Consider the following 15885-nt stretch of genomic DNA (forward strand, 5'->3'; position numbering starts at 1 on the left):
TCATCATAGCATTGAAACGGCTCTGGTGAAGGTCACTAATGATATTCTCATGGTCTCAGATAATGGACTTTTTTCTGTACTTGTCCTATTAAATCTCAGTGCTGCATTTGATACAGCTGATCACAATATTCTCCTACAAAGACTTGAACATACTGTAGTGATTAAGAGGAGCATTAGGCTGGTTTAAATCTTGTCTGTCTGACAGATTCCAGTTTGTTCATGTTAATAATAAATCTTCAAAATCTACGGTCATTTGTGGAGTACCACAGGGTTCAGTTCTTGGGCCAATTCTCTTTACTATATACATGCTTCCAATTGGTAAAATTGTCAGACAGCACAGGATTAACTTCTGCTGTTATGCTGATGACACACAGCTATATTTATCCATACATCCTGCTGAATCCAACCAATTATTTTGACTACAGGCATGTCTTGATGACATCAAAACCTGGATGACTTTCAATTTCTGCTTTTAAATTTTAACAAGACAGAAGTTGTAATCTTTGGACCAGAGTCCTTAAAAATAAACACTGGGGAGTTGAAGCACAATCCTCCCCCTTTGTTCAGTGATGGCTTTTGTTTTCGACCAAGTTGGCTTCTCTCACCCCTCTTTCAAACCATCTTTTCTCCCTGTCCAAAATTTGGACATCAATGTCGTCAAGAGTGTCCTTTGTTCTTGAGGTGCTAGTGGAATGCTGACTCTTACCCCGAGCTGCTGGCCCTCCTGTGCTAAGCCATGCGTTCATGTAGCTGATGTTTAGTTTTTTTCAATGCAGGAGTCTGAGCAGTCCTCGCTGCATTGGCCACAGACACAATGCTGCTCAGCTGTAGTTTGGATGTTTTGTCTTTGGGATGAACCAGTTTTTGTCTGAGAGTGTTATTAGGTTTGAAATTTACTGGTATGTTGTGTTTGGAGAAAATTCCCTTGAGTTTCTCAGACACATATGAAATCATAATGTTTCCCCTGCGACTCCAGAATAGGTGTTGAAACATTTTCAGAAATAACTGAGCGAAAGTCCGGTTTCCTCCAAATTAAGCCTGTTTGCTGTTGAGTTGACCCGGATAACTGAGGATTTGCACAGGCATAGATGGGTTTATCTTGTAAAGCTCATTTAGACAGCATTTAATGTAAATGGGTGCATATAAATAGACTCAACTGAAATTAAATCATTTAAAATGACAGTTTTAAATTCTTTGATTTCTTTCAGGAATCATAAACCTGAAAATCCTCCGTGTTCTTACAGCTCTTAAACACAGCAGCTCACCTGTTCCACAGGTTTCCTTACTCCCTCCCCCTTTGAAGGTGAAAGTTGGTTGGCTGCAGCCTCTTTGCTCTGACACGTGATTCGTAGATCAGAGCTCAGAGCTGATTCTGTTTTTAGGAAGTGAAACACAGTCACTGTGACCGAGAGGAGAAATGGAGCAGAACCAGCTGGACCGAGAAACCTTCTCCTGTTCGATCTGTCTGGATCTACTGAAGGATCCGGTGACTATTCCCTGTGGACACAGCTACTGTATGAACTGTATTAACAACTTCTGGGATGAAGAGGATCAGAAAGGAATCCACAGCTGCCCTCAGTGCAGGAAAACTTTTATACCGAGGCCTGTCTTAGAGAAAAGCGCCATCCTGGCAGCTTTGGTGGAGCAGCTGAAGAAGACTGGACTCCAAGCTGCTCCTGCTGATCTCTGCTATGCTGGACCTGAAGATGTGGCCTGTGATTTCTGCTCTGGAAGAAAACTGAAAGCCATCAAGTCCTGTTTAATTTGTCTGGCCTCTTTCTGTGAGAAACACCTTCAGCCTCATTATGATGTGGCTCCATTAAAGAAACACAAGCTGTTGGAGCCCTCCAAGAACCTCCAGGAGAACATCTGCTCTCGTCATGATGAGGTGATGAAGATGTTCTGCCGTAAAGATCAGAAGTGTATCTGTTATCTCTGCTTAATGGGGGAACATAAAGGCCACGACACAGTCTCAGCTGCAGCAGAAAGGACTGAGAAGCAGAGAGAGCTGGAGGTGAGACGAGAAAACATCCAGCAGAGAATCCAGGACAGAGAGAAAGATGTGAAAGAGCAAAAGGAGAAGGTAGTGTTCATAAATCGATCTGCTGATAAATCAGTTAAAGCATGTGAGAAAATCTTTATTGAGCTGATCCGTCTCATCCAGAGAAGAAGCTCCGATGTGAAGAGGTTGATTAGAACAAAGCAGGAAACTGACGTGAATGAAGCTAAAGAGAATCTGAACAAGCTGGAGCAGGAGATTGCTGAGCTGAAGAGGAAAGACGGTGAGCTAAAGCAGCTCTCAAACACAGAAGATGACATCCTGTTCCTGAAAAATTATTACCCCGAGCCAAGCCTCACCCCCAAAATGCTTGAACTGAAACTGCCCAATTTGTACAAAGTAGGGTATCTCAATGATATAAAAACAGCTGTTTTAGAAGCTGAAAGGGTGGTTGAGGAAATTGTGACCAGCTGGATGGAGATCACTCTGACAGAGATTGAGATAGATGGTTCATCATCAACTCCTGCAGAGGTGCGTATGAACAGGAAGGAACTCTTGGTGCATTTACAAGATTTAACACTGGATTCTGTGACATCAAACAGGTACTTATCTGTCACAAAAAACAGAGCAATTAAAAATGAAAAAGCCCAATGTGCTGACAGCTCTGAACGGTTTAAACGTTTTCAAGCACTGAGCAAAACGACTCTGAGTGGATCTTCTTATTGGGAGGTGTCTAAGTCTGGTAGATGCTCAGTGGCTGTTGTATCCAAAGATATCAGCAAAACAGGCCGACCAAAGGAATACACATTTGGACTCAATAAAGACTCCTGGGCTCTGGAGTGCTGCCAACTTTTCTACATATTCAGACATGACAATGCTCTGACACTGATCTCAGGTCCTGGTTCCTCCAGAGTAGGAGTCTACCTGGATCACAGAGCAGGTATTCTGTCCTTCTACAGCGTCTCTGAAACCATGACTCTCCTCCACAGAGTCCAGACCACCTTCACTCAGCCGCTACATGCTGGGATACAACTGTATGAAAATGGAGACTCAGCTGAGTTCTGTGGACACATATAGGTCAGAAACCACACAATTATTATTGTGTAGATAAGATCAACTTTATCATCTCCATAGGGGGAACTTAATTAGTTTCAGCAGCCCGACGGGGTAAAGCCGTGGCTTTAGTAACGGATTTTTATTGAGTATAAATAAATAATAGGAAAAATATTGCATAATCATAAATAAAAAGGGGAAATTTACAAATAATATATAAGAAAGAGTTGAGAAAGTATTTTTTGTATTGCACGCCTAATGTCAGCAGCCTGAAAGTCATCTAGAAGTTTGCTCGTGTGATGCCATCTTCGCGCTTTTGAGCACTGCACGCAGTTTTTCTTACTTTCCAGGCTGTTGCGTAAAAGCTCAACACGCACAGAGAAAAAGATGCTTTGATCTGCAGCAACATTCTTCAAAGTATGTGTATTTGGCAGGTGATCCAGGAAATAATTAACCTTTCAACACTCATCTATTCTCTTCCCCAAACTGTGAGCTGTGCGCTCGGCAGCACTGCGTTTTTTTTCTACCTTTTTTTTCCCCCTCCATTTTATGTTAGTTGTTTTGCTAAATATGATAACTTTATACAAGCATGCAATCCCAGGGAAATGCTGGCAGGTGAGTGCGAGTCAATATAACTTAGATAAAGTAGTAAAACAACTGCTGAGTAAAAATGAAAAAGCAAATGAAAAATAATGATGATGTAAATAAGGCCCGTTCAAACATTTCGATGCTGTGTGACAAAAAATAAAGTTTTGTCATCATGACAACGATTTCTTAATCCAGTCTGATCGGTTAATTTAACTAGGACCACATTTACTCTGTTTTTCTTTTATTGTACCATCAACCAATCACAGCTCTTAGAAGATAGTGTCACACCTAGCAATGCGGTCAACCGCACCTCCTCACAAAGGTAAACATTTTCTGTCGTTTCCTTACTCAGAGTCGCTTTCAACAGCGTCTGAATTGCTATTAAACAGAGATTCCTAGGTAGGAATTTTTATGCTAGTATAAAAACTTTCTAAGAATCTTTGTGAATTCGGGCACTGGACCTTAACAGAACCTGAATTCACAATCTGCTCTCAACCAGTTCTAGGTTTCTGTTTAAATTAACTTTAAGAAGCTGCTCTGGTTCAATAAATGTTTACTTGAACAGACAATTTTGACTTTAAATAACATTTTAGACATTATCAGGCAGCCATTTGTTTGTTAATGATTTATGTTAACCAATTGGGGGAGTGGTGGCCGAGTGGTTAGAGCAGCGCGCTTGCATTTTGAGAAGGTTGCAAGTACCTGGTTTGATCCCAACTGCCTGCACTCTGGGTCCCTGAGCAACACCCTTAACCCCTGATTGCTCCTCAGGCATGGCACAGTGGCAGCCCACTGCTCCCCAAGGGTGATGGGTTAAGATGCAGAAGAGAATTTCTCCATTGTGAGATCAATAAAGTTCCAATAATTATTATTATTATTAATTAAAGAAGTTGTGATTATTGTTGCATTCTAAAAGGTGTTTCAGTCACATACAAATTCTCCATACAGCTCTCTATATTCTGCAGCTGCACAGGAAAAAAATTTGCATCATTTACCACATTACTATTAGTTGCATTATTTAAAGAATATGGCTCAATTTGCAAAGTGATTCATTAGATTGTTGATGTTAGAAATATCAATGAGCACCAAGTCCATAGATCGGTTACTCTGTGTAGTTTTTATCTGAAACAGAACAGTGATTTAAGCGTTATATGGGAAAGAACTAAACGTGCACATCACAGATTTTGTATATATTGTATTTTACTTCTATATCTTTACATGATTACATTTCCTTCTCTGAATAAATGGACATTATGTTTCTCTGGACAGCATTGGGTGGTGTTTGGGGTGTTTTGTGTTGTTTTATTCATGGTTTACAGTCAGAATTAACAGATTTTTCTTTGCTCCACCATCATATGGTTTCCGATATCTCTGAGCAGTAGTTTTCGGCTTTAGTACAGGAGGCAACACACAGAAAGTCCAGTTCCTCTGCCACGTTTTTTTGTTGCTTTATGTTCACTGTTGCTCTCTAACAACTTAAGAAAACAATACGCTGAAAACTAATTCAGTTAAGCCCAAAAGGAATAATACTCCTGGTAGATTTGTTTGCAAAATAGTTTTTATTCAAGCAAAAAGTCTGCTTCAGATAAGACAGCCTCTCAAACAATGTCAGAAGAATGTAAGATGAAAAAAAACATGTTGGTAAAAGTATATTAAGGACTTTAGACCTAAATCTTCCGGGGGTATGAATAATTTAGGATTTAAATGTTGTCATCTGTTGTGCTGATATGTTTGTTACCACCTGATATAAGGACAGAACATGGGATTTTCCTTCTTAAGATATTTTTGTGGGCATTTTTTTGGGGTGTTTTTTAGTAACTGTTAAATCGTCAATGTAAATAAACAAAAGAAAAAAAATTGTTGATTTCTTCTAACCACAGATTTTGTTTGTGAACTGAGGAAACTAAATTAGGTGATAATGGGTGTTTTATGGACTTGTGTTGTTACAAATATCTGAGGTTAATTCTGTGTCTGGTTTTAAAGAACATGCAGCAGTTTTTGTTCACTGAATCATGTAACAACAGATAATCTTATTGTGATTTTTGCTTCTGTTCTGTTGATACCAGTTGTAAATGTCTCAGTATAATATTGTGTACTGTCCAATGTGTTAAAAAAAAATCTGAACAAAAATAAAGGGTGAAAATAGAAGTTGTTGCACAGGTCTGGTGTGTCCCCTTTTTTCCTGAAGGGAAAACCTACTAAAATTATTTATTCTCCTCTCTTTTATCTGTTGTAGTCAGACTCCTGCTTTTATGTCCGTATATTTGAGTGAAATTCATGCCCACGCATCTAAGCTGCCAGGGCCCGTTTTCAGAAAGCATGGCCGATTAACTCTGAGCAGTTCTTCCTCACCCTGTCATACTTTTTGGTTTCAGAACAGGTGATATGGTGAGGTTCTGTCTTTCAGGCACAGGGCTCAGATAAATGCACTCCAAATGATACAGCATACCAACAAGTTTTGGGCATTTTTCTTTTCCCAGTGTTGTGAATAACACAAGGTCAATAACGACACAGGTGAGCAACTTTGGTGAGGAGCAACTTGAGAGGTCTGAGAGAACCCCTTTGGGAGGAATAGACCCCTTGCATCTGACGTCACAGTCACGTGATCGGGGGTGCGCGCCTCCATCTCGGTGGGCACGCTAGTGTGACAGCCCACCACTGCACTGGCACAGTTAGCTTATTACTCGCATGGCCGGCGGAGCGACTGTTCAATATGGTGCAAATCTGTTGCATTGTTGGTTGCGGGAATCGTGCTGGGAGGGACAAAAAGTCGTTCTATAGGTTGCCTACCATAATAGACTGGCATTGTGCTAACACACTTGAGTTTTCAAGGCGCAGGCGGCGTGTGTGGCTGACACGAATTTCACGTGCTGATCTGGAGAGCGTGAACATCAACAATGCACGCGTGTGTAGCGATCACTTTGTAAAAGGTAAGGTGCTGATTCATCAATTGATATGTTGATTGTAAATTAAATTAATGGAATGGTCTAGTAGCATGAGTAGTACTTAGTTAGATAGACTGCTAGGCATGTGGCGTTGCTATGGCGTTGCTAACTCCTACAGTGTATGCCCGGCTTTTCAGTAGGAGTTTTTCAGTCGTGATACTTATATACATCTCAAACTGTGCGACGGAACCGCGGGGTTTAAAAAGTTCACCGCTCATGATCTGTGCGGCGCGACGCTCGGACGCGACCGGACTGTACACACTGTACTTCGTGCCCCCTCTGGCACCGCTCGCTGTGGTGGAAGAGGCAGGGGAGCGACGGTGGGTGAACAGGGAACCAGAGCAGGGGGTCGAGCCCACCTCATGCACCGCACCGGCGGCCGCGCGGCACGGCAGGTCGCCCGGCCCGCCCCGCGAGCGGAGGCTTGCCGAAACAGGCGGCCAGCGCGTCGCGCGGACCGGAGCGCTTGCCCTCCACAACCCCTCCGCGAGCCGACCGATGTTCGGGCCCCGCGGGTCCCGGGCCGGGGACGGAGAGGAGCGGAGGTCGCCCCCTCGTAGCTCTGCTTGAACAGCAGGATGCGCTCACGAAAACCTCACGACGGCCGACTGAACAATATTAAACTCACCCTTCCACGGACAACTGCTACATCATTCAGGTAACAAACAGACAGTTCACATATCCATCCGGCAGTGAACTGTTTGTGCGCTTCCAAACTCTTGTACGCCTTCATCTGATCGCCACTGTACGTTGGGGTGGGTGACAACACAAGGTAGTTCACCAGATCCGCATAGCAAACTGATGGCCAATCATCGGGATTGCTAGAAAAATCCTTATCAGGAAGAGCCAAAGGGTCCGCATTACCGATCCTTGTACATTTAGCATAGTAAAATGCCTTATCAGAATGTGTAACTCATCCACATAAGGCTTGGATTGCATGTTGGTAAGGGTGAATATCGTGCGTTGTGTAGAAAATGGCGTGGCAAACCAATATGGCTGCCACGCAAGGGGTTCTGGGTAACAGAGTCACGTGGTTGCAAGGGGTCTATTAGAGGCGAGACTGGAAACCTCCTCGTCCAACATCAGCGCCTGATCTGCAAATGTGCTTCTCGGAGAATGATTTAAAAAAAACTGTGCTTCACATCAGAGCTTCTTTTCTGGATGAGATTAATAATCTCTTTTTCAATGAAGACCTGGCAAAAAGTAAAAAATAAAAACAAATAAAAAAACTGTTACAAAACATGACATGGTAAGCATCTTATATAAATAGCATCCACAAAGACTATTTAAAAAAATGAAACCTGTAAAATGTTACATCAGACAGAATTAAAAACACTGATATTTTAGAGAAATCATCTCTAAAACTATCAATCTAGCTTTAAAATCATTCAGATTTGCAGTTATGTGATTTGCAGGTACTGTGTGTTTTGGCCAGTAGGTGACACTGTGGAATAAATTATTGAAGATGGCTGTTTCCCAAATGCGTGTGTGCTTAGGACAAGAACTGTACATAGCAAGAGCAGAAAATGTCAAGTTGAACAAAGAAAACTCCAATATTTGGGTCACATCTTCTCAAAGGATGGTTAAAACCAGATCAGGGCACAATCAAGGATGCAAGAAAGGCGTGGAGTGATTCTTAGGCATGGCCACTTATCTTGCAAACTTCTTTCCAAACATGTCCCCACATCCTGAGCCAGTGAGAGCACTAACTGTTAATGAGACTACCAAAATACCAGGTGTGTGGTACATGTCAGGAAAAGAGATGCACATGCCAGACTCATTATCCAGAGCCAACCTGCCAGTAACAGGCTCACCAGCTCTGGTGCATATGGTGATGTCCAACTTACTAGAATCAAATGAAAAACTTCAACAGATCAGACAAGAAACAGCTAATTATTCAACATTAACTAAAGTCAGTGTGACGGTCCTCAAGCCATGGGATGGCCTGAAACAAGTGAAAGAAGTGTACTGGAACTTCCGAGAGGAGATGTCAGTGATTAATGGAATCCTATTTAAAGGAGAAAAAACTCATCGTTCCAGCAGCTGTAAGAGCAGACATGGCAAAGCTCATCCATGAAGGTCCCCTCGGTATTAAAAGCTGAAGACGCCGAGCAAGAGAGGTAACTTTTCTGACCCGGAAAGTCACAAGCGACGCAGCATTGGTGAGCAATTGTTGGATGTTGGAAACTCACCAGCGCAGCTGTTGATGGAGGACCGATCAAGCACCGAACTTCCAATGGCTTCATAGATGTTTAAACCTCAAACAGTCTCGTTTTGTATCTCGTTGTATCTCGTTTTGCATGCACAATGTAAATACAAAATGACAATAAAGTTTGTCTAAGTCTCCAAAGGAGTGACACAAATGCTACAGTCAAGACAACACAGACAGAAGGATTACTTTGTTAACGGATCAAAAGAACTTCAGAAACTTGAAGTTGGAAGCAAAGTGAGGATGTGGCAAGAGGGAACGCGGACTCCAGCTCCTGGCACCCCAGAGGGGTATCCAGCCCCCGGACTAGATAGGGGGATGGACTTCCAGGGTGAACCTGTAAGTGGGCGGGGCACCTGTCTCTTCGGAATGTGGGTGGGGCTTAAGTTTGATGACTGAAGGTGGGGTCAACAATTCTCTATGGTAGAAATAAATTATGTCACAAACACACAGTTTTTCACCTGAACCACTTATTCTTCCAGATGGAAAGCCTGGCATTTCTTCCTCTTCTTTCAGCTCTTAAGCAGCATCTGACCAGTCATTCCGCATTCCTCCTCAGATACTGACGGTTGGTTAAACAAACACGTAGGTGTAAGATCTGACAGACTACATTCTTCTGTACAAACAAAAGCTTAGAACATATTCTCAGGGAGTAGAGCTCACAAATTCAGTCTGACCGGGAGGAGAAATGGAGCAAAAGGTAGATATTATAGATCAGGACACTTTCTGCTGTTCTATCTGTCTGGATCTACTGAAGGATCCGGTGACTGTTTCCTGTGGACACAGCTACTGTTGTCACTGCATTAAAATTCACTGGGATAAAGAGAATCAGAGAGGAGTAAACACTTCAGAATTCAGCTGTTATATTGCTTCTCTGTTTAGCTCTGTTGGTGATGGCACTCTACCCCCTAATGGAGGGAGGTGACATAGAGTTTGTATTTTTAGATTAAACCCTGAGTTGATACTGTTCATGTCTATGAAAAATATTATCAGTTACGTAGATTAAATGTAGATAAAATATGTGTTTTTATCACTTTTAATTCAAATCTTAGTTCTGTAGTTATCCCTATATTTTTGTGCTTTATATGAACTTCCCATAACTATGACAGTCTCTTAATTTCCCGAGTGTTCAGAGCTCTGAATTTTTTTTAACAATTACCTGGGTTGTGTGTTTTTATATTAAGTTTCACAAAGTATTAATTAGTACTAATATTGATGTTAATGTTATTTGAATACTAGTATTATCTATTCTGGATAGTGAACAAAACAGACAATGCTATGTTCAACAGCTATAACTCGTGGTAAGCAGCAGCAAGTTATTAGCATTAGTGGCATCAGGGGGCTTGTTTAAAAGACCTTTTACACATGTTTCAGTTTAATGAGCAGATTGAAAAACACAAATACGTTAACGTCCCTTAAGTATTTAAAACCCTCACTGAAACAAAGCTTGATATGACCTTATAAACACAACCCAAAAAGCCAAAACATTGCTGTGTGACCTGTTAGTGTTACCTTCCCAGCTTGGCCTAAGAACACAGTAAAAACACATCAGCAATTAGCTTCAGATGTAAGACGTTCTGGCTTCATCTTGCTAACACAAAACAAACACAAGTGATGACAAAACTTTCAAAATAACACAAGATCCAGTGTGTGCACGCTTAGTTAGGCATTTATGTTTAAACATACATTTTGCAAATACTTATTTGTGTGTGTAGAAACAGATGTGCAAGTTGACCGTTCAACATGCGGCTTATGATTAAACTATTCTGTCAGTGTTAAGAACGCTAAACCTTTAGGGATTACGAGCTCTGTAGCAATTGCTTACCTTTCTTTTGTAATTACTAGCTTTTGCGCAAGGCTTCACCTTTTAAGGAATTACTAGTTTTTTAAGCTTATGCTTCTCACCCTTTTTTTTAGGGAAATTAGCAATTTTAGCTTTATGAGCACCCCCCCCCCTTTCCACATAAACAGGGTGGCACCTCAGATTAACTAGGGTTAAATCTGGAAACAAATTTGTTTTACACAACACAAAATAAGATCCATAAATGTCCTATTAGACAAATATGCAAAGCATCTTAGGTTAGATATTGGAGCATCTAACTCCTCTGGACTGGAAGTTGATTTTGAAAGCGCATAACTGTGGACTTTCATTTAAGACTTGTGGTTTATGCAAACATGAGGATAAGTCCCAGCATCTGGAAACAGATGTGCAACAAAATTTGGTTCAGTCAGTAAGAATAACTTTACAGTTAATCCAACTATCAGACTGTTGGTTACACCAAATAACTTGACTGATTCAAGCATCTGAATTTAAGGTTTTCGTAATACAGGATATTTTCACGAGCTGAGAAAATGTTGTAGTTAGCTTTTAATTTCCTAAAAGTCTAAAAATGTCAGAGGTGATATTCTAATATGTGTGCAGTTCAGCTGTGTTTACGATCTCATCCAGGGAAGCCAAATCTGTTGTGAGATTACACACTGTTTAAAGTTATTTAATGTTTAATAAATAACTCTCGGTGTTAAGTATTGTCTGGAGGATATCAGCTCTAAAGCTGATATCAGGACAATAGTTGAAAGGGATGATATTAGCACTAGCGATCTTTTAACAGCAAACTCTGCATAGACATAAAATAAAGAGTGACAACTTCTATTCAAGTTCAACAATTTAATAACAGAAATAATATCAACATCACTATATAATGCTGTTTATCTGAATTAACACCATATTTAAATCAATAAATCCTCTCTACTTGGCTAGTGAAACATAACTAAATTACTAAGCAAAAGGAAGATAAAAAGAAGCTAAGCTAAGGAGCTCTTTACATGCAAAAAGCAAAACAAAAGTGGGTGATCATAATCAGAACTAGAAAAAATTGCATTTCCTGCGAAAATGCACTGTGAATGCAGTAAGCTAAATGATTTAGCAAAAGATGCAGAAGTTCTTTGAAGAAGAGAAAAAAATTGCTGAAAAGCATTGAAGAAGTTGAAAAAGTTGAGAAAATTGAAAAAGTGGAAGGATTTTGAACATGAAAGAACAATAGCTGAATGATTAGAAGAAGAAGAAAACTCAGGGAATGGCATCAAACATCTACTAACTCATTCTAATCACTGAATCGTTTAACAAAGCAGAAGTAGAATTTGAAACTTGAATATACTGTAGCCATATGTGGGCCTGCATTTCTAGGAGTATAAGGGGTTTCACCCCCATTGAAAAGCATTGGATGTTTGACACCTCCTAACTTGGAGATGCTTTATGCGACGTACGCCAACTTTCTTCTTCTCTTTAAAGGAAGTAAAGACTCTGGGAAGCAGAAGTTTGTACGAGCTTCCTAGGGCTACTTCCGGTTAGCAATATGCTAACCGTTAGCCGCTAACATGGTTGTGTTCAGTATCACCGGGTGATTGTACTCTGTCAGTTTGGTCCAAATCCTGTACTGGGAAGTGCCTCAAAAAGGGGTGCCAATACTTAATGTCACCAAACGTCACCAAAGTTCATGGGTCAGATCGGCCTCCTTTAGCAACTCATCCTCACCACATCTGGGCTCAGAACTCAGCATTTGACCAAAATGGTGTGTAGCGCCATTTCCCACAGGTGGGTGGTGCTGTATTGGCCAATTGGGTCGTGTCTGGGCATCATGCCAGGTCCTGTTGGAAGCAAAGCCCAATAGGAAAGCATGTGAAATCCAAAATGGGACAGAAAAGTGGCACATGGCTGATAATCACTTGAAAATTTTAAAATGTTACGAGGAAGTGACTGTGCGAATTTCAGATTCCTACATTAATTACAGCCACTGCAGTGGGTGTCGAAAGTTGCAATTCTATCCCAATGGAGCCTCTCCTTCTGGTCAGCAGAGTTCCGTCGTCATGGAAACTCGCTCACACCTGCAATGGGCCATTCTACCAAAGTGCAGACACTTTGCTCAGAATATGTCCCATTGGGTTATAATGGAGAACTTTGCCTCGCACAACGCTCCATATCTCCTGATCCGTAAATGGTAGAGACGTAATTTTTTCTGCGTTTATTTCTTAACGGATCGGGGAAGAAGACTTGCTATGGGTTTTTGCTGGAAATATTTTAATAAAGGCGTAAAAAAATAATGATATAAAGGGGATTTTTAAGGAATTTCAAAAATCCTCTAAAAACGGTCCCGAACAAATCACTCTAGTTGAAAAAGTATAAAAGATATCATAATAATTATTTCACTGTTAGTATCAGCAGGCTTTTGAGGACTATGTTGCTCATTTTTATGTTTGTACACAAATCGGTGTAGGCACAGTGACAATGTAAAAAAGTGGATCATGTGGAAAAATGCAGCTCTATAGCATTTTCAGGATTTTGCACATTCGCTACTCCCGAACAAATTGTTCCTGCGGTAAAACCGTAACAGTTATAAAAAAAAATCCTTTTTTGTAAGTGCCAGAAGGGTTGGGACATTCATGTGTGAAAGTCTCATGCCTGTACATCAAACGGTTTAGGAGTGGCGACGATGCGAAAACGTGTGATGTTTTGGATTTTCAGACGTCATTTTTCAAAACCGCTCCTTAGGAAATGAATGGTGGAGGTTAGGGTTAGTAAATAAATGCTACACCAATGAGGGTTACATTTCCTGAATCCAGACAAAAATTCCTACGTTTTGATGTATAATTTATGTGGATAGGTTGAAAATTGAGCGAGTGAGAAGAAGTTGTTCGGAGAAGAAGAATTTGTTGAATTTCTAGAGTGCGCACTCTATAACTGCCTCCTTGACGACCATAGCAACGCATGTTATTTGCTGAATTTCTTGAAAAGCCAAAATTATTTTAAGGAGGTACTATATGAAAATGGTAAAAGAGATGAAAAAGCATACCATAATAGCTTAAAGATATCACTACATTTTAAAAGTTGAATGGCGTTTCTAGCTGAAAGTAGGCTGAAGCAGTGAGCTGTCAAAAAGCAGCTGAAGTGAGTGGAATTTTAGTGAATTACATTCATTTCCTATGGGAGAAAAAAAGCTGAAAATTTGCAGAAAAAGCTGAATATTTTAAAAAGTTGAAAAGTTAAAAGTACAAAAAGATATAGCCATCGATTCCAGAAGAAGCTGAATAGTTTAAAAGTTGAATGGTTGAAATCGGACAAAAACTGTAGGAGAAGAAGCGAATCAAACTTTAAACAGTAAAAACGCGAAAGAGGATCTCAAGAACTGTGAATGCCTACTGCATTCACAGCAATAAATCAGTGAATCCTGGTTCACTACAGATCTAACTTAAGAACAGACCCTTTCAACTTTTATTAAAAGTTAAGAGTAAGATTATGCTAATTTGGGGGCGGGGCTTGTTTGGGGCGGGACTAACTGGACCCTGGAAGAGCCGGTGGAGTCACAACTCCATCTCATTTTTATCCCACCAGATATTGAAGTAGACATGTATTACTTTTGTTAAAAAGAGAAAGAGACGTGTGGAACCGGAAGTTACCAGAAGCTAATAGCCATTTGGCTAGTGTACTTTCGCCGCTAACTTTAAATACTTCAGCTTTATTTTTAGCCATAATGAGTGAGCTGGTTAACATAAACATTAATGTACCATCAGTGTATGAAACCCCTTTGGAGATATTGTTTGTTATAACCATAAAAACACACTCAAATCACATTGGCAATGACATGATACAGAATGCTAGCAATGAGCTATGACTGTGTGTTTAAAACACCATGTACACGCATTACGCAAACATTTCCAAATGACCGTGTAACCTCTCCCAACCTCAATCCTACCAGACCTGTCTGTATCTCGTGCAAATTCGGTCCACTGTGGCCATGAAAAGAAGGAAGCAGCGGAAAAGCAGGGAAAACTTTTGGTCTTTTCAGCAGCGGGCTAGCCTGCAGCTCTGCAGCCTAGAAGCAGCAAACATGTGGTCGGGGGGAAGGACTCGACCGATGCTCCGGAGGAGTCACGATTTCAGCTCCCGTTTTCTCTCAGCTTGGGAAGTGGGCAAGGAGGCCAATCCTCGCTGTATCAAGGCAAGGCAAATTTATTTATATAGCACAATTCAGTACAGAGACAATGCAAAGTGCTTTACATGATTAAAATATAGGAATAAGGGCGGTCTCTGTACTGTGGTGAGCATGGAAGCCTGACTGGAAAACGTCAAATCGGCTGGTCGTTGTTAAGAAGGTGTTTAATTGTTGAAATACAGCTTTTTCAATAATCTTACTGATAAAGGGAAGGTTTGAGATGGGCCTGTAGTTCTGGAGTAGAAGTTTGTCTAAATTGTTCTTTTTCAGCAGTGGTTTGATAATTGCAAAGAAAGATTCTCTTGCATTTTTCAGTTGTAAGTTATATCTGTAAAGTCTCTCTTTATAAATGTCATAGCGAACCTGCAGTCTGTTCTTTCTCCACCTGCGTTCAGCTTTTCGACACTCCCTTTTTTCACCACTAACTGCTGGAGCATTTCTCCAAAGAGATTTTTTCTTCCCGGAAAGAATTTTCACTTTAATTGGAGCAATGCAGTTAATGATGTCTGAGACTTTAGAATGAAAGTTATCTACTAGCTCATCTACTGAGTTGCAGCCCAAGGTTAAAGTAGCAGAGTAAGCTTGAATAAAATTTTCTGTGGCATTGTCCTTAAAGGTGCGTTTTCTTACGATGTCCCTTTGGCTAAATGAGTCACTGGAAATTATGCTTTCAAAGGTAACAGAAAAGTGGTCAGATAGAGCAACATCAGTTAGATTGACCTGTGAAATCTTTAGACCTTTAGTGATGATCAAGTCTAAAATATGTTTCAAGTCACCTTTCCTGAAACAGCTGAGGAGAAATAAACAAAGCTGTTTTTGGCATAGAGGGATTCTTTCCTCCTGCACCTGACGATGAAGTTAAGACAGCAGACTTAACTCTGATTTGCCCGGTCATGTCATCCGGGCGAAGAGGGATTTCTTCCAGGTGCTGGCTTGTGCGTTTTTCTGGCCTGGTGAGGCCCTATGGTGGCCCAGCCACCTCCTCTCCTCCAGAGGTCCCAGGCAGAAGAAGTGAAGACACTGGATCTCCTGTGGCTTGCAGGGGTGGTTTGCTAGCCCCCTTCTCCTCGGGAGCCCCCAGGGAAAAAGAAGTAGTCTGAGAGA

General features: G+C 40.9%; 1 protein-coding gene across 1 annotated transcript; it reads left to right on the plus strand.

The window, feature by feature from the left end:
* Positions 1-1392: 1392 nt before the first annotated feature.
* LOC105922102 (tripartite motif-containing protein 16-like) lies at positions 1393-4343 on the plus strand. Its single transcript, XM_036134566.1, has one exon. The coding sequence runs from the start codon at positions 1418-1420 to the stop codon at positions 3074-3076; it is 1659 nt and encodes a 552-aa protein (XP_035990459.1). The 5' UTR covers positions 1393-1417; the 3' UTR covers positions 3077-4343.
* The last annotated feature ends 11542 nt before the right edge of the window (positions 4344-15885 follow it).

Source organism: Fundulus heteroclitus, unplaced genomic scaffold (assembly GCF_011125445.2).
Source record: "Fundulus heteroclitus isolate FHET01 unplaced genomic scaffold, MU-UCD_Fhet_4.1 scaffold_85, whole genome shotgun sequence".
Classification (NCBI taxonomy): Eukaryota; Metazoa; Chordata; class Actinopteri; order Cyprinodontiformes; family Fundulidae; genus Fundulus; species Fundulus heteroclitus.

Bases quoted from the DNA above. Each gene is read 5' to 3' on its own strand.
- LOC105922102 (XM_036134566.1), top strand. From the start codon at position 1,418: ATGGAGCAGAACCAGCTGGACCGAGAAACCTTCTCCTGTTCGATCTGT.